Source organism: Haemaphysalis longicornis, unplaced genomic scaffold (genome assembly GCF_048455015.1).
Source record: "Haemaphysalis longicornis isolate Haplotype H1 unplaced genomic scaffold, Haemaphysalis longicornis Haplotype H1 scaffold_6, whole genome shotgun sequence".
NCBI classification, from domain to species: Eukaryota; Metazoa; Arthropoda; class Arachnida; order Ixodida; family Ixodidae; genus Haemaphysalis; species Haemaphysalis longicornis.
This window is the reverse complement of record NW_027526407.1, coordinates 109,645,311-109,672,300: the sequence shown is the minus strand read 5'-3', so window position 1 is coordinate 109,672,300 and position 26,990 is coordinate 109,645,311. Positions and strand designations below refer to the sequence as shown.

Below are 26,990 nucleotides of genomic sequence, written 5' to 3'. Positions count from 1 at the left end.
TGGTGATCGTTCGCATACATAGAAATCATGCCTGCGATGTTCTTGTTCCGGCCAAACGGTCAAAACGTTGGTGTGGGGATGGTATGCCATTGGGCGGCCGTAAATGGTGTATGTTAGCGTCGTGATCTCCTCAGTAAGCGCTGATGTAAACGCGCTTTACCTGTCGGGAATCACTACAACTGGGGCACTATGTCGAATAGCATTACTGCGGATAAAAAATGCGCAATTTATTCTGATGTTCCTCGTGGTAGGGCTTTATTCTGATGTTCCTCGTGGTACAGCTTTTGCCTCGCAGTATCGCGCGAGGTAGACAACAGAGGAAATTAGTGGAGCAAAGTCATCCCGTTCTGTGGAAACGGCTGGTTTGGTGGCTCTTTGGGCTTCAAGAAGCCCACCTGCTTATCAGGTGGTGTTTTAAGGCGCTGTCAATTACGACACGTTGTGACGTAGAGTCTGACATACGCGAGTACCTTTGGCCCGTAATACCTCTGGCGAACTCGGACCGTGTGTGCGAGTGAAGCAGAGGTGTCCTGATGAGGGTACGTGGTCTATGAAGTCGCGGAGGCACTTTGGAACTACCAGAATGTGGGCAGCTCCTGTAGAGTCAAACCCTTTTTTGTACCGCACCCCGCAATGAAGGAACAATGACTGAAGGGAACGCTTGAAGAGTCTCCGAAAAGGCGAGTTACATCCCTCAATGTACTCGATGAGTGGCGGAAGCTCGGAATCGTCTCATTGTTTCTGAGCAAGGTCTGAGTCTTCTATGGCAACCAGGAACGCACTGTCGTTTTCGGAGTCATCAGAAGTCCGTTTGGGAGGAGCACGCGACAAGCAGTCGGCGTAGCTGTGCCGATTCCCGCATTTGTACATGATGGTAACGTCGAACTTCTGATGCTTCGGGCTCCACCATTCGACGCGGCTGGTAGGGTTTTCAAGACTTGCAAGCCAGCATAAGCAGTGGTGCTCACTTACAACGTGAAATGATTGACCATACAACAAGGGTAAGAACTTTGTGACCGCCAAGTACCTCTTTTTTGTCGTCGGTAGTTTGTCTCTGAACGTTTTAAAGTGTGACTTGCGTAGGCAATCACCCGCTCGACTCCATCTTGCCACTCTACCATTACGGCTCCAAGGCCCAAAGTGGCTGGCATCTGTGTGCAGCTCCGTCTGGGCATCTTCGTCAAAGTGTCCAAGTATTGGGGTTGTTTGCAAGCGCACCTTGGCCTCCTGAAAAGACGTGCGCTGCTCCTCTTTCCAAACAAAAAATACGTTGTCCTTCGTCGGACGAGTTAACAGCTCGGCTCGGCGATTTAAAAAAATGGTCACAAACTGGCGATAATAGGCACAAAGATCAAGAATCGACTGGCGGCAAGTGAAAGACTTTTCTGCGGCAGTCTTCTCATGGTCCCTTTCCATGATTTTCACCATTTCGGGGTGATGTTGTATCAGAAGACACTTTCCATCATTCGTTGAAATCTGGCTGGCGCAGAGAACAGGCCAAACGGGAGCACTTTAAACTCATTACAAGCCGTCGGGAGCAATAAAGGCAGTTTGTGCTCGCTCCCGTTCATAAAGTTCGATTTGCCAGCATCCGACTACGTAAGTCGATGGAAGAGAAAAATCTGGCATCGCGTAGTAGGTGGAGTGAGTCGGCCGTGCGAAATAGGGGATAAAGATCCTTTTTCGTAATTTTGTATAGCCTTCGGTATCTACGCAAAAGAGGAGGGTACCGTCTTTCTGATTTGTAGCGTAATAGATGCAGGATTTCTGACTATTGACAAAAGGGTTGCTCTCTTTCTTCAGTGATAATACAATATTTCGTGAGCCCCGTTCATTTCACCTTGGACGAGATGGCAAAATAGTCAATGTAAGTCAATAGTCAATCTAATCTCGCACTCCTATCCCTAACAGATTATATTAAAAATCAATAGACTCCGGCTTGCTGGTAGGCTCAGTGTTTATAGATTTCAGGAAGGCTTTCGACACAATTAATCATAATATTTTTTTTTTCATAAACTTGATATGTACGGCATAAGGGGCCCGCACGTTCTTTTTTGAGGAGCTTTTTAATTAATAGGGAAGGCAAGGTTTACAATGGCGAACATTATTCTGATACCAAAATTATAACTCAAGGGGTCCCTCAAGGGTCCATTATTGGCCCCTTATTGTTTGTAATTTATATTAATGACATCGTTGATCATCTTCAATCAGATCATTGTGTACTTTACGCCGACGACACCAAAAAATCTTGTGCCCACAAATCGATACCGCCCCTTGTTTCATTGCTAAATGGTGTTTTAACGAAAGCCATGGATTGGTGTCACAAGAATCACCTAATTATAAACCCCTTAAAAACTAAATTTGTTATTTAGATCGGAACAGAAGCGCGTCTCCTTTAAACCGGTGATAAATCTGGGTACCGACACTATTCATGTCTCTGACCATGCCATTTTTCTTGGCGTTCATCTTGATTCTCATCTCAAATTTCGCAATCACTTCAATTACTTAAGATGAAAAACTGCATATGGCATTAGAGCCCTCATTAAGGCTCGTCAGTTTTTTCCACGTCACGCGCTTCTATCTTTGTATTTTGCATTTATTCACAGTCATTTGACATATGGAATCGTTGCGTGGGTAATACGTATAATTCTCACATTTCATACGTCCAACATGTCCAGAATCAGGCCATCCGCATAATCACAAATAGCTCCTTCTATTCCAGCGCTAGCACACTTCTTGCTCAAAATAACGTGTTGTCAGTTCGCAAACTATTCCAATATACCTTTATTACTTCATTGTTCAAACTACTGACTAATCAACTTCTTTTCCACTTTGTTGAGTTAGTTTGTCTCACTAATTCCAACCCAACCAGATTCGCTGCAAACTACAATTACTTGCTTCCTTCAGTTTCAGCAAATTATGGCAAAATGATATCGCATTTGTCCGCTATTTCAAGCTGGAATAGTCTGCCGGATTCAATTAGGTCACTTTCTTCTTTATCGCCATTCAAAAAGCATCTAAAGAGTTTCTTTTGCAGATCCGATTCGTTCACAGTAGTTGTACGAATGTATAATTTTGCGTGTGTTATCTTTGTTGTTGTTGCATGGTTGTATGTTCATGGTTTTATTGAATATGTGTGTGTTTGTGGTTTTGTATTGCTACTGGGATACAATTTTTTTTCTTCAGTGTCAGCTACATTCCAATTCACTTTGCTCATTTTATTTTCCACTTTCTTTTCAACGTGCGCAATACTCGCCCCTTGAACTGCGTTAGTTTTTGTCCTCTCTTGGCATAAATTCTTTAGAGATTTCGGTTAAATGCCCTATTTCGTCTATTCGTTTTTCCTCCACATTCTGAATGGTTGTTTTGCTTTAAATTAGGATTTGACATACAATACAGTGTAGTGTGTCAAGTTTTTCCTATTTTCCTTTTTTTCCTTTCTTTTTTCTTTCTTTTTTTTGTTTTTCTTCGTTCCATCTTTTTCTTTCTTTTTTTTCTTTTTTGTTTTCTTCTCGTTCTTTTCTTTTAATTTAGTCTGTCTGGTAATGTTATGACATAAGTTCTTGGTTTGCATTGCTGTGTTGTTACTTTGGCTCTGTAAGTGTAACTCTCAGACTTGTGATTATTTAAATTGTCTTTAGCTGCTTTCATTGTATTTTTTCTATGTAATTATATATCGTGGGTCCCGGTGCAGTATCAACTATTGGACCCTTGTCTGGATATATCTTCATATGTAACCTTCCTTTTTTACAAGAGTCAATAAACTTCTTCTCCTTCTTCCTAAAGAGTTGATGACGTACTGTAGTACGTGTTGTTGCCCACATTGTAAATTGGGACTGATTTCTTCTTGAACGGTCAGTTCGGAAGTAGCTGTGGCAGCAGAAACGTACACAGCTTTTTGCCGATTGCGTGTACAGGTTCCAGCTGATGCACGTTCTGCGGCATGTACATCGACGTCGACTACTCCGTCAAGATAAGCCACAGCCTTTTTACCGGCTAGACGATATGGCACGTAACTGAAGCTCGTTAGCAGAATGTCAGCCCGTTTGTTCTGGATTTCGACAGCTCCACAGTCGTCGCCGATTGCCCGTTCAAACAACATGGACACGTTAGCGTCGGCTATTCCGCTTAAGATGTCACTGTCGCATTTCACCGAAACAAAGATAGTCGCGTGTGGTGACAGCGTCACGTGACCATCGAAGTAACGTGAACGTGGATGGTCCGGCTTCGCCTTAGACAGCTCGCTCGGACAAGAAAGTATCTAGCTTCTCGCAAATGTCAATGATCGCTCCATACTCGTGAAGCAAGTGCAATCTGAAAGAGTCGTTAGGAGCACTCTCGCAGGACGAGGAAGCAAGTCGGGAAATACGTGTCTCAGATCGTAATTCTGGCTGTCCCCACAACGATCGGTGTCAGGAGATGACCCCTGCCCAGTGAATTTGTGGGTCATGCCATGACGTTATTACCTTTCGCAATTAGCTAGCAAGCCGGTTGTTCATTACATAAAAATTCGCACCTGTGTCCACCAGAACAGTGAGGAGGCAGTCGTCGAGAGAAATCGGAATTTCAGCAGAACCTACGCGAGCATTTTTATGAATCGTCCAAATTGATGTCAAATCATCGGTTCAAGTCCTCAAATAAAAGTCGTCTCCATATTCAGGCCGCAAACTTGTAGGGCCATGTTGTCATAGCATACACGTTTCGTCATAGCGTACATGCCTTATGGTACGGCCTTGAAAGGTGATGTCAAATGATTAAAACTTCCAAAAAAATGAAATAAGCTTACCCTTGTCGCTACAATGCTAGAGTAAAGGTGATTGCAGAAGCGAGGAAGAAGCAAATCGGCTGCACTCACGCACTCAAACCTTCGTCATGGTATTAAAGATTGTCTACAGCTTCGCTACCTTCAAGTCTTGCGCATTAGGGTGAGCTTCCTTTCTTTTATAATTCAATACTTTGCGGTGATATATGTTTTTTTATTTCTTTCTCTGCTCGCAGAAGGGTTGGTAATCATTCTTCACTCGGTAGAATGACGCTGAATATTACTACTAATAAGTATAATCAGCGCCGCACCGCAAAAAAAAAGGACTACAGTCGCTTTTGTACTGCACAGAGTTTCATAACGCGCGATGGTTAAAAGCACTGTAAATTTGCGTAACGTCCGCAGATTTATACATAACAAAATTCATAGTTTCTGTGTTCAAAAGATGTGGTGTCGCTCTGTCATAATTTTAAACGCTCAGAAAGTTTTATGCTTTTAACCGTACCGTCTCTATCCTCGGGTAACATAACTTGGGGAATTGATTGAAATCATCACGCTGATTTTTCTTGTATGAAGTGGTTAATTTCGATATGGTTGTTTATGAAGATCGAAGTCAAATCCAGACGACACTCTTTATCTTAGGTCACGCTTGAGATCACAATCTAAAAGGAAATTTCTTTTTGCTCAGTGGAAAAAAATCTCGCACAAAGATAATAAAAAATTGCTGTTACCGTGTTGCAGACGACGACCTTGAAACATGCAGCTAATACACTACCAGCCTCCAGAAAATTGCCTGCCTTTCAGTGATGCATACGTAATGCTCGTGCTTTATACGGCCCTACTAACTTGCTCAAATTCAGCTTATTCCGCTCATTGCCGAAATTTGAAAGAATTTACATGATCACATACCTTATTTGTCTTTGAAGGAATTCTTCTTAGCCATGAACACCCTTTGAATGTTTTTTTCTCGTTTGTTCTCGATTCTGTCGCATTTCCTGTCTTTTAATCCTTTCCCTCCTTGTACTTCATGGTATAATTTATCGCTGAACTATTTCACATGACATCATATTAGCATAAGTGTTTTGGCACTATCCACTCTACACTCTTGCCATTGTACTGAATTCGGGCGGTAGTATGTAGAAATAAATGGAGAAATTTGCATGTACACAGCACATACAATTTTTCAAAGACAGGTTTAACATCATTTAAAGCCATTCGTTTGTTGCGTTATTTCAAAAGCACGTTATTTAGTGGACGCAAGAGACACAGCAGGGGCTAAAACAATGGGACTCCCTAGCGCACGTTGTTGCCTGTTAAATGTTTACTGTGGCCTTATACGGTGCACGTGTGAAAAAGCCGGATCTATACAAAGCCAGGTGTTGCGTTCGTGTTGCCAAGGGCACCTTTCACCACCTGAATAAATACGCTTGCGAAGCCATTAAACAGACAGGAGACGGAAAGCACGTTGCCTGATGTCATGGACGAACGGCAGCACATAATAAGCTGTTGGTTGGGTGTTATTGCGTGCAGCGTCGCTTTTACACGTGCTTGCGACGATTAGCTGTTGTGAATCCCCGCATCTAATTGAGCTATTGCGCGTCTGAACGGTTTTTGCTTGTTCCCTCAGGCGCATGCGCATCCGCGCGGGGAAACCGTATGCTTCACCGATTAGGCCGGCGTTCAGCAGGAAATAAATATGTGAACTGCTGAAATTGGCTAAAATGAAAGTTGAACATAACAACTTGAAATAAATCAAACGCTTTTTTATTTAACCGTGAACAATACGCTACTGCCAATGAATGTAACTGTGCTTATACACGTCTTAATTCAGGTGTCCTGCAAGGATCAGTTTCGGGTACCTTCCTTTTTTAACATATCTCATTACCAACCTGATAATATATGGTTTTACTTAGGTTTATTGCTGATATTGCGTAATTTACTGCGTACATTGATGCTCTACTACAATATTGCCCTGCCAACTAAACAGGAAAATATTTTCTCGTGGTACACTACCTTGTCATATAGTACTTAGCGTAACCAATTTCACATTGATAAGAATCACTTGTAATCAATGAAAAGCTACAACCAGCACGTACCGACTTAACAACTCCCATCTAAACAACGTTTTTATCTTAAGCGCACCGGGGTGTTGCCATCTCTAACAATCTCTTGTGTAGAGTTTACGTTAATTACATAACAAGCAACGCTAACCGCAAAGTGGCTATTTAGGTCAGTTTTTTCCCGTGCAGCAATAAACCGGAAACTTCTCTACAGATAATTATTGCGCTAAGACATTTGTGCGTAATCTATCTGCCATAATTTACCTAATACGCCATTCAGAATAGCTCTGCACGTTTTGTTGTGTTTACATTATTTTAAACTGCCTGTTTCACGTCAATGAAGAAAAATACAGTCCTGTCTAGCCTTTCATTACGACGCAAATGTTTTCGTCTGTCACTTCCACACGATCTGCAATACTATACTCGTTCACCATATTTGTTGCTATACAATACTACTGTACTCGTTGCAATACTACACTCGTTAAATTCTGTCACTCCATACGATCTGCAATACTATATTATACTATACGACCTCTATACTTGTTGTTTGGTCCCCAAAGTGTATTATAATCAGGCAGTGATCACGAACCCCATGTTGGTATTCCTTTTGAAGCAAACTAACCCATATTGAAACTTCTCCGTTTCACCTGACGCGATGGCTTAACGGCTAAGGCGTTGTTCTGCTGAGCCCAAGGATGTAGGTTTGACTGCCGGCCGCTCCTGAGCTTTTCTTAAAAAGTGAAAAATACTTGCGGTGATGGGAACCCCCTTCCCGCAACCGTCCCTTCGATCACGAACGACGACTTCATAACGCTCACTTGTAAGCCTGAATTGTAACGTGTGGTAACGCTGCGTTTTTAGTGTACGTTTTTTTGTTAGTCTATTTGTCTCAGTGTTGGACAGTCCTGTGTAAGTAAATAAAGGAAATAAAATAAAGAATTGAGCTCATTGATTCTATTGCGGTATATTGCTTCTGATGTTCAATCGTGGAACTAATGTCTGTGCTTTTTGTCAGCAAATGAAACTATTTATCACTGTTACGGCCATTTGTTTTATAATATAATTGGTAACAAAACTGCGAAAAAAATGCAATACACTGCAGATTATCGAAATCGAGCATGAGTTTTGCTTGTTATAAAACCGAAGTCTATCCGACTGCGCCATTTCAAGACGGGCGAAGCAGTTTGGATCTGGACACTCGTGCATAAACGTGAAAATTAGAAAACTCCTGTCTCCTTTGTCTAATGACGACGGTAGTTGAAGAAGAATTTTCTTCTGAAATGGAATGGTGAAGAGTCAAAGCCCAAGCTCCTGCTGTCAAAGGTGTAATCGGCGGGCAAGCCAAGCCAAAGCTCAGCGACTAAAAGCTCAAAGTGTGTGCGAGTGAAAGTAGAAGCTAAGGCGACATTCGATGAGGTTCCTACGACGAACCTTCGCGTACAACCATTGCCATCGTTACACTGAGCAGCACATAATTTTTAGAAGGCATTTTTGAAATGCAGCACTGAACATCAAAGGTACAAAAGTATCATAAACAGCTTTTCTAAAAATATTTTTTTTGTTTCAATAGCAGCATGCGAGTTCTTTCGATACTGTTAACTGCAATATTTTTTTGTTGTTTGGCCATTTTCATAATTTCTTCCACAATTTTAGACGAACCATTCATCCAAAGTTCGAACACTTTCGTCAATGCAAAAAAGAGATTTTAACCTAAACTGCGCCAGCATACTCATATGTTTTGAGGTCAGCGGTTGTTTCACTAGTGACAACACTGTGCTGCCAACGCCGACTTGTGTAAACATTGCGGATACTCCATAGAGTGAAAAAAGTTCTAGGTTATGCTGAGTTGCGAACTCTTTTAGGTATTTTTTTTTTTTGAAAAGCAATTATTTTAATGTCTAAAAAGCACGTCCAAGTAGCGTTGTTTTTATATTTGGCTTTTCTGTCTCACCTTCTTACATTTATATTTGGTAGTTACGAACGCTGTCACTTAAAAAAAATAACTGTTATATTATTTGGGGCTGCTCCATATTGTGAGCTTGACAGTCTGCATCCATTTTCACTTCGTTTGAATGCCTGGGATATATGTTCGCTTATACGCACATCTTTGGGAACGAATACCCCGCAAGTGACGCTCACAGATTCCAATCTCCGAATATACAAAAAAACTGGCACACAGGTTGCGGTAATAGATTTCCTAGTGCCGTGATCAAAAGGGGTCAATGACAACAGGAAGTTACGATCCCCCTTCCGAACGACCCTGACGAGGTCGACGCATCAGCCTTCGGCACACTTTCCTTTTTGTCCCGGAAGACGCGACGATGCAGAACGGTGTCGACTGAAGGTCGGCTCGCTGAAACCATCTCACCCTTGAACGAGAGTAGTATCGAGTGGCTTTTAGACCGAGGCACAGAGCTACGCGCTTTGAAAACGTGTGACGGGCTCTAAACGCGGTGAAGTGCATTCGTGAATGCCCATTCGCGTACCATCGCGGGTGTGTAAGCTACAGTCTTTAGCTCTCGGCGATGGCCGTGTAGATTATCAGCTGTAACTGGTTGCATGTTATTTCTGCATCATCCCAAAAACTTTCAATGGTTATATGTCGCTAAAAGAAAAACGTGTCATTTTTTCATTAGCCGATTAATAATTGTAAAACATAAGAGTGAGATACCGAGTCGGCATACCAGAATAAAAATTTGGCACGCTACATTGAAGAAAGAAAAGAGTGTCGTTATAGCTCTTAAATTAAATCACCTGAAGAAAACTTGTGGCTCCGGATTGTTTCCAGAAGTATAGTAATATGCGCCTGCAGAGTATGTAGTTTTTAACGGTAATTTTGATTTTGAGAACACCTTTGTTCACGCATAACCGCTCCGGTTGGTCTACACGGGAACGTTATCAACGTGAACAAATTTTTGACAAGGACTATTGTTGGCAAATACAAACCGCCAAGAAGAGTCAGCGTCTGCAAACATGGTGGCGATTGGGCAATGGCTACCGAGATTTGTTTTGAGCAGCTTTGGCTTGGCGCTCAACTTAACCTCAAGGCTCATCCCGAGAAGTGACAGAACTCCAGCTGGATGTCCGACAATTGTGAGTTTCCCGTTTGTTTTGTTTTCGTTTGCATTTGAATTCGCTTCATCCAAGGATGATAAAATTTAGGCACTTAGTAGCAGTTTTGCTCAATTTGAAGGGAAAGAAGCGCTGTTTAAAGATGTGTTCGGTTTAATTGGAAAAGAAAAGTGCAAGTTATGCACCTCGCTTGTACGAGAACACATAACGGTTAATTTGGCCATGTTGAAATAATTTTCACGCAGGTAGTTGGGGTGTTCTCTATAAAGGCATTCTGAAGTCATTCCACACATACAGCACACCTTTTTGGAAGTTGCCATAAGCTCTACGCTTGGTCTACAGCCTTGCTGGTGCCTTTGAGCTACCTAGCAGTGGATGCGGTGATTAGTACAAACAAGTTGTCTGCACACAATTCCCAATGTTTTATGTCAGCTAGCACCAACCCGTGTTTCTGCAACCTTAGCGTGTCACTTATACTGTGCCTCTGTGTTGCCCTGATCGGCCAAATTTCGGATATGGTTGATTTTTGGATTGCACAAGCCTAAGCCGTGCATTGGTGGTGAGGCCCGCCGTAGTGGACGGCTCCGGGTGAATTTTAACCAACTTGGCAGATGTAACATGCGGTGAAATATGGACACACAATAAGTTTTGATTTTCGCTTGGCAAGAAAAGTGGCCTTCACGTCTGTGTGCTGAACCTGAGTCTTTGGGCTCTATCACTAGAACGCTTTAGCCACTGACCCAGTGCACCGGGTGCAATGCGGAGGTATTGACAGGTACAAATTTTTTCCGTGTTCAACAAGAGCTGTAGAGCCATCTAAACGACGTTTGCTGCTCATCTGTGTTAATGTGATTTTTTTATGTCACTAGCAGTCCCGGCTAGAAGTTTCCCCCCAACGCGAACCCCTATTGTTTAAATAATATTTTCACTGCAAAATTTTCGCGCATTGCTAAGTTATGAGCAGCGGGCGCCGCGGCCACCGCAATTAATATGTCACAGCAGCTACTGGAATGCTACTCCCATTAGGCATCGAATTTACAGGATCAACCGCTTGTAAAATGACAGTGCCAGTTTTACGCATTTCTCGAATTAACGAACTATGTCGCGGTTCCCGTTCCCGGGGACTTAGTTACAAAAGCAACAACTCTAGCTGACAAGATACAAGAGCTTAGTTTTATACGCTCCTGTGAGATGTACTAAGATATAGTTAGTAGGAATATGAAACGTAATTGGAGATGGCGAATAAATACAGCCCGCAAAATATGACCCATGGTGATTTCCGGTGAATATAAAAAGCAATTATAAATGACACCAAGCTGCAACCAAACTATAATGACTTATTCGCCGAACTTTCACCTGAGATAAGTGTGAATACCTATACTACACAAAGAAATATTTGTCTGAATTAATGTGCGAGCTAGTTGGTACTTCATCATGGGAACCGGTTAAGCGCCCCTTTCCTGTCTGTTTCACTTCCTGCAGTTGTGCCTGGCGCTTAACCTGTTCCCATGATGAAATATTTCTCTGCTGGTACATTCTGTCTTTTTTCCGACTTTGTTGAGAAAACAAACATATAAAACTGACCAAGGAAAAATGTGATAAAAAGCGAAAAAACCAAAATTCCCGTCTCTGAGTCAAATGAAGCTGTTGAGGGAAAACTCTAGGTTTAAATTAAGGTTATATAATGGCCGAGATCGAAGTGCCAGGCGAATAATTGGCCGCACTACTGAGAGTCAGCAAATCAAATGTGGTTACGTTAGGTAAATCAGTATTTTTGGCCCATCTCAAGAGGTACCAGAAACTCTTCATTATTTTTCAATCATGCTAGGCTAGGTTCAATTAGCATAGCGCACTTCCAAACCCGATACAGTATTGATAAAAAAGGAGACTTGCACGGCGCGCCATAACGCTATTGGGAATATGCGGACAGGTAGATGCTCGTGCATAATAAATATTCGCTATTCCGCATGATATTCAGAAGTGAGAGGGTTGCAATAGCAATGAAGCATAAACCACCGACTACAAGCATTATTTCATGCGAAAAATTCGTGAGCAAACTCTCTCGTCAGAACACAGCAAATTGTAACAAGAAATACTAATATAAAGATAGTGTTATACTTTGGCTTGCCATCCTAAGTTTTAATGCGATGATTCGCTGCATGTCGCTTGAGGGACAGGTGCGATTACATGGAAACACTAGGAAAATGCTCGAGTGAAACATATTTTTCTATTGCATCGAATAAAACCAGCAAATTTGATACATTAGGATGCATAGTGGGTTTGACACGGTATGCCTATACGAACATATATCCCATACATTTTCTTCACTGCCCCGCAAAATACCCTGAGTCATTTCCGTTTTTATCCTATGTAAAACAAAGTCAGTAGAACTTGCCTGTAAGTTTAAGAAGAAACGCTTTTAAAGAAATGAGGTGCCTGTGATAATGGCAGCGCATTTAAACATTCGTCTACGTATTACTACGATTAATGTGGCTGAAAATTACGCTAAAAGCAAACCGTCCAGCATTTTGCCCTGCATCCCGGGTTCACATGCCTAAAATATTGGTCGTTGGCTTGCTTGGCACCCCTTTTATCGTAGTTCGAAACAAAAACATTTATATGCACTAGGCCGCATATAAAAAACCTGGGTTTGTTACTGCCACTAGCACATAGTTGCAGCTTGTTTTTTTCAGATTGACCATCCCCTCATTGAGCTATATCCAAAATCCTGAATTGGCGTTTTGAAATACGGGGTTCAAATACTTACCCAAGTGTGGAGATGCTTTCCGACTAGATGCATTACGCTCAAAGGTCATGCGCATAAATGTAAAATTTCTAATTTTTGAGCTTGTGCTTACGACGTTGAAGTAATGAAAACAAATAGACAAAGCCGGCATGATAACAGGAATTACAGAAATTACGCCGAACTCTGTCGAAAAAGTTGAAATTGCCTGGCTTTTCGGTCGATGTAAATAAATGGTTAAGTTTGAAGTCAGATGTATAGGTTACAACTATAGGCTAAAGATTTTTACACAACGGAGGGAATTAGAGTTGGAAACGTTTTGTTAAAACCAGCGTTATCTCTTAAAGAATTACAATAGTGTAAAAATAAAAAAAATCAGGCTTGGGCAGATGCGCACGCATTTTATTGCATATGGCGGCGTTCTTTTTTTCGAAGGTCTATTTTCATAATTATTCTGTCGAATCTTTTTCTATAAAAACGTAGAAAAGGCTAGTTATTTGGTTGCAATTTCTAATAAACTACATTATGATCGAGCAAAAGGCCACAATCTTACCTTCATTTAGCTTTATAAATAGAAAGGAAAAAGCTAGTATTGCGTTTGTTGTGACACACCAGTGTAAAACATAAAAAAACGGCTTGCAAACAATTGCTTACTGTGTTTTTCCTGTAAAAACAGTCGCACGCCCTCCCCCGAGAATTTTTATATCGTTACTGAGACCATAGTATAACCCGTACACGACATGTGGATATAGAATATTGAGTACACGAGTACAGGGGTTGTATACGTTGAAAAGTCCAACACTTATTCACACTTTCTCGCATACTTAGAGCTTCAGTAACTTAAATTTGATTTCCAATATGTGACTCAAAATTGTGGTAATGTGGTTAAATCAAGGGCAGCGATATTATACATGCTAAGAGGGTCACATAATTTAGTGAGTTCGTATGGTGACATCCTAGAAACAATGCAAGAATGACGAGCTGAATGGAGTGTCAAAAATAGGCGCCGTTAAGCTCTGAAAGATGACCCAACGGAGCCGACGTTAAAACTAGGTTTTTACTAGACGGAAGCTCCGGTGTTTGGATATTCTAATGTTATGTTCAACACAAATCTAATAAACGTCAGATGATTCAGTGGGGAGCTGGCGCTTCTCTTAATTACCAAGCCACCGTTGAAATGTTTTAGCCGGCGCAAGACATTTTTACAAAGCGAAAGTTAGCGAAATGGCACTTAAAAACATTCAAATTCATAACGCCTTTGGCTAAGTTATCTTTGGTTATAGGTGCATACAGCGTTCCACAGTGCTCCACAATTTGAACAGCCACGAATAAAACTTTTCCTTACACTCTTACATTGATAACAGATAAAATTTGGCCAGCTTTAGCGACAAAGATATTTACCCAAACATTTTGAGCATATACTTTGTACAATTTGTGATTTGCTTAATCAGAAATGCATTATGCTATAAACGTATTGGCGTGTAACTATTATTGTACTGTTGAGAGAAAACCAACCTTCAGTTGCGCCAACATGTGACTTTATATACGCTGTGGGGCACTAAAAATTACAAAGACATTTATTGCAGTGACAAAATGTTATAGATAAGCTAGGACGTAAGATTTCCAAATCCTAAACAAAAGTAACTCGTCCTTTTTTGTGAAAAATTTAATTTTACAAGGTTTCCTAATTCCATCGATATTCTGTACCAATACATGGACATGTTCAGTGTCTGTCTCTCACGGTGATCTCTATTTGACATGACTATGAGAACTCGTTGGGTGTGTTCAATTAAAAAAAAATTACGTGGTCCTTGCGTACATAAACATTTCCTTGATGGAAAGATAAAGATATTGAGAATAATTTAAACTCGCGAATAATTTTAATGTGTGTGTAAATGTGGGACAGAGCACGTGTGGGTTGAGTTATGCAGGACACCGGGAAGAACTTTGTTTATGAGCTACATGCATGCCTAACAAGATCAAAATCTTATTACTGTTTATTTTATCGATATGTACAGGAATCTCTGATCCGAGAAAAGGGCTACCCATTTGAGACCCACGAAGTGACAACGGAGGATGGCTACCTGATTGACGTTCATCGAATACCGTACGGAAGGAACAAAACCTGCGGTTATGGGAATGAATCCGGAATGGTAGAATGTGGCAGTCTTGGCCCGATATTTGTAATGACGGGCCTTCTGGCGGACTCAGCGTCTCTTGTCCTTGACTTCCCGGGCCAGTCACTAGGTAAGAAGTTTAGTGTTTGAAAATTGCAATGGAGCAATAATGAAGTACAGCACCTCAGCCAATCAGGTTGCTTTGTTGTAGTGTGGTGTAAGCTATTTAGGTTGTGAGAGCGGGAGTTATGGGAATGCACCTTTTGGATAATAATAAAACTTCAGGTGTCAATGTTGGCAATAACGTACGTATACACTCCTCTTTAAAATGTGGCATAAAGCTGGAATTCTTAACCTTGGCTGTTCTATGGGTGATGGTGAGCGCACTGACAATGCTGGTATCATTCTTCTCAAAAAGAAAAGGAAAAATTTGGGCTATGGTTTTCTGTTTGTTGGCGTATGCAGCGTCTAGCGAAGGTTCTGCAAACAAAAATAGTATTTCATTGTTGGAGATTTTCACTCCACACTGAATAATTGTTTACGACAGAACAGTGACCTGAAACGGAGCATTGTGTCTCCTGAACTGTGTAAACAAAAACGGAACTGGTTGACCCATTACGCTAGGTGAGGCACCCATGTATTCACAGTATTAAAAAAAACTATCTTCACAGTATGCATGCACGTGTACAAAAAAATTAAATTTTAAGCATTAAACTCTCACTTATTTGTTCCTATGGCGAGTTAACAGTTGCCTTCGTCCTTAGGTAGGTTGTAAAAATTCAAGGCCTAGATGGTGTAGCTGATTTTTTTAGAATAAGAGCAGGATAACATGCCATTTGCGTTGCTTGATACGATAAAGATTCATTTTGATATCGTATGCAGTTCCCACACAAATTATGCAAAGCGATTTGTTCAATGATAGGTAATATTACACCAGAACTTGCCGTAGGTCTTCCTGTCCCCAGCTTTGGCGGTCAAAATTCTGTATTCACAGGAACCTGTGAAGCAATGGCAGGAACGTAGTATTTAGTCTGGATCAGGGAGTCGACTTGGATATGAGTGCTGTTAAGAAAATTTACGGAACTCTAAATAGTTTTTACGTTACTCGCTGTCAAAAGGTTTCTCCCATACGTTTATAAGGGATAGTTTGCTCGGCTCTGAAACGTGATTGATTTAGGCGAAAAACTTGAAACTCTGCACAATCCAAACTCTTGACCTCAGTATTACTAGTTCCAAAATTCCTTAAAGTAGCCTAAATAACTCTAGAGTAATTACTTCTGAAAAAATTGCAATGAGCCGGAAAGCTTCTTCTGTCGAACAAAAGTTACGGATGCGCTGAATGATAAGAATATTGTGTATGGTTTTACATTATTCCGCATCAAAGAGCGCGTACATTATAACAAATCTTCATATCTGTGAAAACGTTTAACTATCCTTTTATTTTACTTCACTTTTAGGTGCTGTAGAAGTAGTTTCTTGCGATCCCTAAAGGTGCCATTTCGGCCTTAGAGGTGTATACAGTGTTATTGCCTTTAAGTAACGTTGAAATCCTCAAGCCTCATAATGATGTAATCCGTAGTTCACCCAAAACCTACTGCAGAAAAGCAAAGCTTCTCTGCGGATGGTGACGATCGCGGTGACGTAAAGAAACACGGAAACCACTTCCCGTGGACGCAGTCGGACCTTGGTTCATTGCGTCCTGAAGGCGATGCCTATGCCATTACGAAATTGTGCTGCGATCAAATCAGTTTTAATGAACCTCTACCTCTATGTACGCCCCGTGAATGCACAAAACGCACGTGCGGGACTGTGGCGGCCACTTGAGCCAGCGATATAGCCGGATGCTTGGAAAAACCTGCCTCCACTGGCGGGCGGCCCGCCCTATGGAAGATCCGAAAAGGAACCATTTTTCCTCGCCTTGCGCTGTCGCTGGCCGCCACAATTTAGGGGGAAGGGGCGGGCTAACGAGGATTTTCTTGGCATCTGTATCCTCTACAACACCGCCGCGTACTCTACGGTAAACCGGCGACCGGTAATATACACTATCGGATAATAGCAACACTGTGCGCAGTTTCTGAATGATGGTGCTGTTGTGACGCGTACCACGAATACATCCTTAAGTAGCGAAGACGACTCCAGAGGAAACACACACGACGGCGCTAATTCGCAAGTGTGTTTTATACGTAGAAATGCAAATATATATTCAGAACGAACACGTGTACAAGTCAACCTCTCGATAGTGCGTATTAAAAAACACAAGATTACAATGTCGACATTCAACGAACAACTAACAAACGCCTCAGTCAATGCATTCGACAAAAAAAGTTCCTTTTTATGAAATGGCGGAGACGCGTGGCGGACCCACTTTCCATCGTTCTTTCTTATGGTAAATGCTTCCATTATCTCTATTGTAATTCGTGATTTTGCTGCCACAACACACTGGTGTTGTGGCGGTTGCACTTGGTTCCTATCAGTGTGGGTCGCACAATGCAGAGTGATGTCTACATGAGGATTATTCTGGAGTGACCTTAGGTGTTCCATGAGTCGAGCATTGATACATTTGCCTTACTGGCCATTATAAACGTAATCACTTGAAAATGGCAATCAGCACAGAATTCCCGTGTAGCATGGGACAAATGGAGAAGCATGCTCAACATTACAAAGACTTCGGTCCAGACAAGTTCCTTTATACCAATGTACAAATCTTTCCAGGCTTATCCAGAGCAGAAAAAGTACTCTAACCCCGTAACTTCCAGCAACATTGTTCAAGGCATGCGATTTTTTTCTGCTCGGAATATGCTCGATCAGATTTTTATTGGCGTAAAGACGGTTGTCTCGACATAAGACTTTGTAATGTTAATCATGCTTCTCCACTTGTCCCGCGCAACACGGGAATTGTGTACTCAGTGTCATTGGCATCTGAAAACAATTATATTGATCAGGCAAGCAAGTGCATCAATATTCCACTCACTGAAGACCGGAGGTCACCCCAGAAAAATACTCATGTGCACATCACTCGTAATAGCCCGACCCCCACAGACAAGAGACAAGTGCAATGTTACCAATGTTCGCAAACACCTGCTCGTTGTGGCGTCAGAATCACGAATACAAAAGAGAGGAAACGGACGCATTGTACAGAAGAAAGAATGATGAAAAGTGTAGCAACAACGCGTCCGTGGCACACACAAAAACAAATTTATTTTCTTATCAAATGCAGTAACTCAGGTGTTTTGTCGGTTGTAATCTTGTAAACATTGTATCTCGGTTGTAAACATTATAATCTCGTGTTTAGGAAACCGCAATCTTGTTCTCATTGCAATCTTGCGTTTTTCTTACCGCACTATCGAGAGGTTGACCTGGGCACGTGCTGATTCTCAGTATATATTTGTGTTTATGCGTAATAAAAAGACTTGTGAGTGTTGTTTTTCTGAGGTTTCCTGTTGTTCCGAACGCTACTTAATGACATAGCAACACTAAATAGCCCAACTGTCGACTTTATTACATCAAGAATGTTTTGAGGGCGTTTTTGTGTCGGCTACATAACCACATAGTCTGATACATTTTTCTTTTCGAGGTCCGCCTACGCAAATAACTGAATCAGGTGGCGTGTACACCACCTGAACGCTTGTCTTGTCATCCTCTGTTTTTCGGGCTCGTATTGTAGTACTGTTCTATTTGGCCGGCACTTTCTGAGCCGGTTCACGCTGAACTTGTTCAGCGCAGGTGCGGCCTGTGCAGAACTAGTCCTCCACTTGTTGTGTATGCTTCTGCACCTGTTTCATTGGGAGTGCAGGGAAGGTCGGGAGCTCATCCGGCAGTCCCTGCACCGTCGCCAAATCGAACATAAAAGTGTAGAGGCCGGGTGCACACCTCAAATATCAAGGAGTTCAGTGCTCCATTGCCTGAACAAGCTTAGCGAGTGCAGCCAAACCGAAGACACTATTTAAAGCAAAGCTTTCTGCCTGTACGAGCCAATGGTCCTTTCGCGGAGTGCGGGACAAAAAACTCACAAAGCGGCTGCGGAGGGAAGGGCGGATTTCACTCACGGAGACAGTGTAAACGGCACGATGAATTTACCCAGCGTTCCCCGCGCGCTCACGCCGACGGGCGCATCGGCGTCTGCTTTAGCGACGGCTATTTTGGGCCTGTTTAGGCACAGCTTCGCGTCCATTGCGCGCTTCCTTCACAGAGCTCGATTAACTTGTTCGACATCCCCTTCTTCCCCCCCCCCCCCATGGATAACACGGGCAGGACGGAATTAAGTGGTCGTAAAGAAAGGTACGTTCAAGAATGGTTTTTCAGCGAAAGGAAACAAAATGTAGAGAACCACATATAGATTTCTGGCCGCTAAACAAACACTACCGTTTGCGCACTGCTTGCCATGAATGGGACTCCGTTTCATAAATTGGTGAATACCAATTCGGTTATGTTTCAACAGGTATTAAAAGGCGAGAGGAGCAACAGGTTCTGATAACTACCAAATATGTGGGTTCAGTCAGCTTCCTCGCAATTCTCAAACTTACAAAACTAACTAGTTTAAAGCGGTATAAATGGGAATCAATAAGCTTGCAGACGTACTTATGTCGCTGTCCCCACTTTTGTGGCTCGTTGATGTGGTTTATATCATGAGGAAAGAAAGTTTTCTGAATTATTTTCCGAAAAAACTTGTTGCCCCCGTTATTTATAATTGACTAGCACTTAAAGGAGTTGTTCTCAGTGGGAATTCAGGACGACAGGGGGTCCGGAAGGCCATTTCAGGGGTACGTAAAGCACTGTTTGAAACATCTGGCCCCCCCTCACCTTCATTGTTCTATCTCCTTTTTGTCAAACCTCGCTGCAATGCGACAAGGTGGCTTCGCTGCACGACATGTACGCAAGTGTTTTCGCGCAGCATAAGTTTTACGTTGCCTTTTTTAGGTGCGGAGCACCTTAGGACCGCACAATGTCCCTCCGCGAACATGCACGTAGTAGTTACAATCACATAAATTAACACAGGCACAGGCAGGATTCGAACATGTGTCTGGTAGGCCAGCGTCCATCCGTGCGCACACCACCATCAAGCAAAAAAAAATTGATGCGAGCCGTGAGTTGCAGCTTAATTTAGGGAATATTCAAGGTGCAATTCATGGCTCAAATTGAATGATGGTCGGGGCAGAAATGGGATGTCCCTCGGGGCACAACTTCTATGTCATTTCGAGTCCCCATACTCCGCACCCTCGCCATCATCCACGAAGTGGATAGGCCGCCATTTTTTTTGCACAACCCCAGATGTATGCAGAAAATGCAGACACACAAAATGCAGCATGGTGGCATTTCGGGGACTATATGCTGCAAAATCAATTTTTTTAATAATTATACAGACATCAGCACAAAAATCAGATGCAAACGGGGGTCATTGATAAGAATGTTTGGGAATTTAGCTGCATGTGCAAATTATTTGACATTGAGGCATGGAGAAACATAGTTCATCGTGGGGTCCCCCATCACTTTTGCAAGGCCAAAAGGGGTCCAGAACTCACTCATGCTTCAGAACCGCTGACTAAGATAAAGGAAGCATGCTACCACCAGGAGAACACGTTTGTTAGCAAAGGACAGGTCAATTTCTAGGGAAAATACATGACAGATTTACGAGAAGCGTGCCTTTGGGTGTGGAATTGTAATCGCTACAATAATGTTCTCACAGCAATTCATTGAGTGCACTTTTAATTTCAACACCTACCAAGTTACTCGAAATATTCATGTGGACATTCGCATTGGTCCTCTGCTAATTATCACTACGTATGTTACGGCTAAATTAGTAATCGTAGTAAGTTTAGGGTCTTCAGCAAACTGTTAATAGGTAGGCCTAATATTTATCGGTAACAGCAATGTTGTATAAAAATGTGTGTCTGTTTTCAGGTTTTGTTTTAGCAGACAGTGGATACGACGTGTGGCTCGGAAATACGCGTGGAAACACATTCGGCCGGAGGCACCAAACACTAAGCGTTGGTTCAAGGCAATTCTGGAACTTTTCGTAAGTAGCAAATTTTACGGCTATAATGTTAACAATTTCAATGAAGAACTGTTGCAGCGCCTACGTAAAGAATTACTTTCATGCATTTTTAAACCATCCAAATTAATTTCAGAGCTTCCAAGGGTGTAGTAAAGCACGTAGTACGTATATGTGTAGCAAGTTTGGTGTGCCCATGCATGGGTATATCTATATCGGTAAGAAATTGGCTGATATCACTTCCCCTTTAGTATTAGTTTATATGGGCAAAATTATTAGTGCGGTGAACTATCGTCAGAGGCTTCCCTACGGAGTTGGCACAAAGGGGGCCTGTTATATGTGTATATATATGTATATATATATATATATATATATATATATATATATATATATATATATATATATATATATATATATATATATATATATATATATATATATATATATATATATATATATATATATATATATATATATATATATATATATAGGCCGAAACTTGGGTCACTTGGAAAACAATGAACGAGGGTTTAATTGTTGCCAACAGTTTCGAAAGGCGAATCTTTCTTTTACGGGGGTTATCTTAGAATAGACAGAAAAACGCTTATACACACTTTGCCTCCGAGGGCTTCCCTTTCTTCTCACCCTCGTCAATGATTGCTCTTGGGGAGAGTAAAAGAGCGGGAGAGTAAAAATAACACGTCGTAACTATACTGACTATACTACAGAAGGTTGGAAAAGAGGAAGGGAGAGAGGAAAGTATTTTTGTTGCCGGCGCTTTGAGGTGGTAGCCAGCGCCACTCGGACTACTAGGGGTGAAGGGGACATTCTTTTTAACCCCCGGTCCCTGACTCGAATGTCTGCGACATGTCGAGAGTGGTTGACCAGCGTTGAACCCTCGTAAGCTCCATATGGCACCAGGACTGCCATAGGTTTTCTTGAGTGCTAACACTTATTTCTGTCTTATTTTAACTAGCCCCTCATTTCCTATTTTGATTCGCTACATTCATAGCGAGGGCCTCTGTTCTGGCTGTCTTGGTGCCATAGGGAGCTTAAAACGGCACACTTTGACCCACGTCTCAAAAAAACAAAACGAGACGGTTTACTAACGTTTCTACTCAAGGACAAGTCTTAAACGGAGTAATCATACAAATGAAGACTGTTTATTATGAACCTATTCCTAATTATGTAATATCTGGTTGCGAATACCAAAAGTTTGAAGTTTAGTTTTGATGTTGGAATAAAAGATTCAAAGTTGTTCACTCGGAGGCCATAATGCTTGATTCCTAAATTCCCGGTCACTATTTTTCAAAAACATTATTCACACTGGCAATAACAGCTTTTCGGTTTTTTCACTGTTGCTCTCGGGACTGTCATCCGGCATTTTCACAGCCTTAAGTCTGCATCAATGTTCAATGTACATGCATTATTATTTGTATTTGAGCATAGCCGCTATGCTTATTTGTAGTGCAGCTTTACTAGGTGTTTTTGTATTTTGACCATACTTCGATTTATGCAATTTGCTGTTTTTATCGGAGTTTTGGGCGTTTTAAAGAAACAGGTGATTGATGTTTCCAGATTTGAGGAACATGCGTTCTATGACCTGCCAGCGCAGATCGACTATGTACTGAACGAAACCGCAAACCGAGACCTTTTCTTCATCGGTATTTCCCAAGGCACCCTCACCTTCTTTGCCATGATGTCTGAGAAGCCTGAATACAATGCCAAGGTATTTGTTTGAAGTATTCAGCCTTTCCATTCCATAAAGAACACAGCAGTGAACAATGGTGTGCGTTATGTATATCGACCTACATATTCAAAAAATGGATACTTTTCTGAAATGAAATTCTGAATGAAATGTTACTACATTTCATTCAGAATATTTTCTTATTAATAAGCGGTATGAGACACAGAATGGTTTGCGACCTTTTTTAAACAGCAAAAATGGAGGTGTTTTTTTCACCACTAAAACCTAATGTATTTACCCAAAAAGTCAGTTATGGAATATTTTCAACCTCACTGTAACTACGTACTGATGAAAAGTAGATTGCTTTTGGCGTAATGATACAGTCGCCTGAGCAGCTGATTCTCACAATACGTATTTCGGCATTGTTTAAGTTAAAAAAGGTTAAATCTGTTTTCTGTTAATATTTTAGCAAGCATTGCGGACGGGAATTATGTTGCCACTACAGCCATGCGAACTATAAATAAGAGGTATTATAACTCACAGTAATAATAAATTCGTCTTATTGAGTACTGTCGCTACATTATTTTTGTGACATCTCTAGCATATGGGTTTCTTTTCAATCGGTTTATTTCCCAGAAATACATCTGGAGGGGTCCATGGGGTAAAAGCAGACCTAACAGCTTGACTGGGCCCGTTAACTTTTACCCGACTGTCGTAGTATGAGGCAGGAAAATTTTATACAAACTAACATTTCAAATGAAACATATCGATAGAAAACTGCCTTTTACACAATTTAAAACACTGGAGGTAACAGGTTCAGTAAATAATTTCGCGAAAATGCCATTTCACTGGTACAAACCAGATGCAAATATACGACGTCAAAACGCTCTCAAGTATAAACACATTAAAATGTATCAAAATTTGTAAGTTTATAAAAATGCATCGAGAGAATCTATACATGGTAATGGGAATGAAATGTATAAAAGAAGAAATAACCAAAGAAATAGGGTAACAGCAAAACCTTTTGCGCTGCAAGGAGTAATATTGTTTACGTTTAGCAATCAACAAATGGTTGTTTGCAGTTATCTCTTTGGTGGACAAAAACAATTTTAGCTGTTCTAAAAAAAATTAGCTCCAAAATCTTATCTACTCCGAATTAATGGCTATTTGTGCTCTAGGGATTGGAATTTGTAGTTATTGCGTAATTTTACCTTGTGCCAGTTGTCGAGGTTATGGGTATTTATAGGGTGAGTTCGGACCAGGAGTGATGCCGACTGTATGAGAAAGTTTTTTTTATTGGCAACGAAACAAAGTCGAAGGCACGCGGAATTCGAAAGTCGTACATGTAATTTGCCTTGAATATGTTGTAACGTGGGAAGAATGTCCGAGTGGAAGAAGAATAATCAAGATTTCAAAATTGCGAACGCCTTTCCTTTGTAAGATAAGTAGTTTATTGATATTTTGTTTAGTTGTAGTAGTTCATACTAAGCTGCAGTAAACTATTAAAGAGGAACATAAAGCGTGGTAGATGTTTAGTTTAGCTTTCCTGGGAAGAACCGTCGCGGGCGCAGTATCTCGCGGGCTACAGAAAAGAGTTTATTACTGGTGTAATATATATGTTCTCAACAGAGCTGCGATTGGAACGTAACACCGAGGATTTTATCATTATTTACTTATTCTACATCATGTTTGGCAAAATTTAGCGTATATTTCAGTTCCACTCTTCTGTTATTAGCTCAAAAAAGAATTGCTTTTGTTTTCGCCATATAAACTTTATTTAGGTTTCAACTTGACCAATGAAATAATTATTTTGGGCCGCGTTACGTTTGAGCATTATACTATATTTATCAGGGTAACAAAGAAGTATAGTGCTGCCTTTGGCATATATTTCAAATGTTGCTTTTAGGCCAGTGTTTGCAATATCATTTATATATAAATTACAAAGCAAGGGACCTAGCACGCCTTCTTGAGGAACACCATTTAGAATGGGTAGAAAAATATACTGTTCACTAGAAATACGCACTCACTGCACTCTGTTTTCCACATAGGATTTCATAAGTGTTACGGGCTTTCACCAATCGCTGATTGCGTTAACTTTTCAGCTAAAATATTATGGTTTAGGCAGTCGAAGGTTTAACTAAAATCAAATGAAAGTGCTAAAGTAAACTTACTGTTTTCTATATTTGACAATATGGGGTCTCTAACCTTAATCTCCGAAAACCGAATTCTGCGTCCGTAATGATATCTTTTTGTTTCCAGATAATCCAGATATAGGCCTGTAATTTTTAGGATCATTTTTATCTCCGTGCTTAAAAGCTACCGTTACTCTTGCTCGCTTCGTTTTTACCACAAACGCAGCATTTTGGAGTGTTGAATTGTAAATATTAGTTTATATTGGGGTAATAAATTCTAGGACATACCTAACAGGTTTAACCTAAATGTTGTCTATGTGTAATGCTTTGGTAATATGTATGCTCATGAAAGTTCTGTATACTTCGAAATCATCAGTAGGCTCCAAAAAACGCTTCAAGTAGGACCACTAATAGGTATTTGGAGAGCAGTAGCTTCCCCTGCTGGTAAGTTGAATTTGGTTTTAAGGTGTTCTAATTATTTAACTTTTATTTCAATTAATTTCAATTGCGTGGGATTTCTTGTTCGTATCAGCTTTTCCTGCGCAAGACCAAAGTCTCGAACTTCGTTCTCCCCCGTTTTTGTTCTATTTTTTATTGAACAGTGGCAAGTTGCACTTCGTCCAGCCTTTTCGTCGTCCTATTGGTGTTACTATACCCAGCGCGATTCAATATGACGCACTACAAACTAGTTCCATTCTGCATCTGTTTCAACATCAGTTCAAATAAAATGGTGTTTAAAAATGGTGCACGATGGGATGCCGTTATCATAGCAGAGGTATTGTAAAAAGTACAATTTCATGCAATAAAATCTAGCCGGGTTAAGAAACTCCCAACTAATACAAGATGCTTTCCTAAATTGGAGTATTCGGTTGTATACAAAATAATCATAGAATAGAACACACCAAAGAGTCGAGAAATTACACAAAAGAAGTTTGTACACTTCAAAGATAAAACGTTTTCTTGTGTCTTCGTACTTGAAACACTAACTCCAAAGAATGAATATTTTTCAGTATCAAGTAAAAACCATTAAGTGTGCATACAATGCCACTGTTTATATAGCAATAGGTATCTGCCCTCTATTAATGCGCTCTTTTCACCTAGGTAAAGGCGTTCGCTGGGCTAGCACCGTTCTACAAGTTGGCTAACATTGCAGTCCCACCTTTGGCAATATTTGGCCCGTACATCGAGAGGCCATTGGTAGGTATACTTTTATTTTCTACATTTCGGTAGTTTTTTGCTATCTGCCCACATTGGCAGTAAAGGTAAGCTGTTCAAGGCAGTTTTTTGGCATAAAACTTTGCTAGGGGTTAGTATACCAGTGACAGGGTATATTCGAAAAATCCATCAGTGAATACGTGAAATTTATCTGATGAGGAAGCAGTACTGCTTGAAAAAGGTAGGAGTTCTGAAATGGTGATCGCAGAAACACTTGGAACGTATACTGAACTGCTAGAAAATATATTGATATTGTGAGAGGATACACCGGTCTGCCTTCTCGATTACCAAGAAATTGTCTATGCCACCGAGTAGGAATGTGGAAAGCAAAAACGTTTCTTTATAGAAGGTAACAACACATAGTAGGCCATTTAATATCTTTACTACCGTGTATGTGGCGCCCATCACAAGTGAAGTGTTGTTTTAGGCTATATATTTACCTTAAAACAACAACAAACAATCCTCTGAATGTCTTGGTACCACAGGAAGTGTTTTCTTGTTATTTTCTTTTTTCAGTGTCGCTCTTTGCACCCGATTAAGAATGTTGTACACTGAAAATGTTTTTTGCGTGCGCGCATAGGCTCCCGGCTTTTTCTTGTGTTTTTTCTTTTGTGCGTACTCCGAACTATAGCAACCATTTGGTGAGCGTCGCGTAGATATATATGGTTATCTTTGGTTGCTGTCTTCTTCATCTACTAACCTGATTGTATTCGGTTCACTTTGTAATTCATGTGCGTAAATATTGTGTGTGCACTATGCAATCGACTTTTATTTTTTATTGTTATCTTCCTCCGACTTGAACTTTCATTGCAAACATCGGCGCTAGTAGTTCTTCTGCTATGTTTTGTAAGGCGTGAAATAATTCTGTATGATGTGTAACACTTCCTTTTTTTACGCCCCTTGCCTAATGCCCTTTCAAGAGCCTCTAAGGTATATTAAACAAACAAACAAATAAAATCAAATAATAAATAAATAAATAAATAAATAAATAAATAAATAAATAAATAAATAAATAAATAAATCTTATATAATAAATAAATAAACAAATTATTAAATAAATTAATAAATATTTCTTCTTACCTTTATGAAGTTGACCGCTTCGCGACACTTATTAGGAACGTTTAGTGGCTACCTAGTTTCGCCACACTTGTTCACTTTTATTTCTTTGGATTTTGGTGCGGTGTACTTCTGTATTTTTGCCTGATTCTGAGGG

The 26,990-nt window shown here is 40.8% G+C and overlaps 1 protein-coding gene across 1 annotated transcript in view; it reads left to right on the top strand.

The window, feature by feature from the left end:
- Nucleotides 1-9,795: 9,795 nt before the first annotated feature.
- Nucleotides 9,796-26,990, top strand: part of LOC144143191 (gastric triacylglycerol lipase-like) — a 33,429-nt gene continuing 16,234 nt past the window's right edge. Inside the window, exons 1-5 of the mRNA XM_077674988.1 lie at nt 9,796-9,915; nt 14,656-14,884; nt 20,653-20,767; nt 22,322-22,472; nt 25,664-25,759. Coding sequence (XP_077531114.1) covers nt 9,796-9,915; nt 14,656-14,884; nt 20,653-20,767; nt 22,322-22,472; nt 25,664-25,759 — 711 coding nt within the window. The remainder of the gene's footprint in view (nt 9,916-14,655; nt 14,885-20,652; nt 20,768-22,321; nt 22,473-25,663; nt 25,760-26,990) is intronic.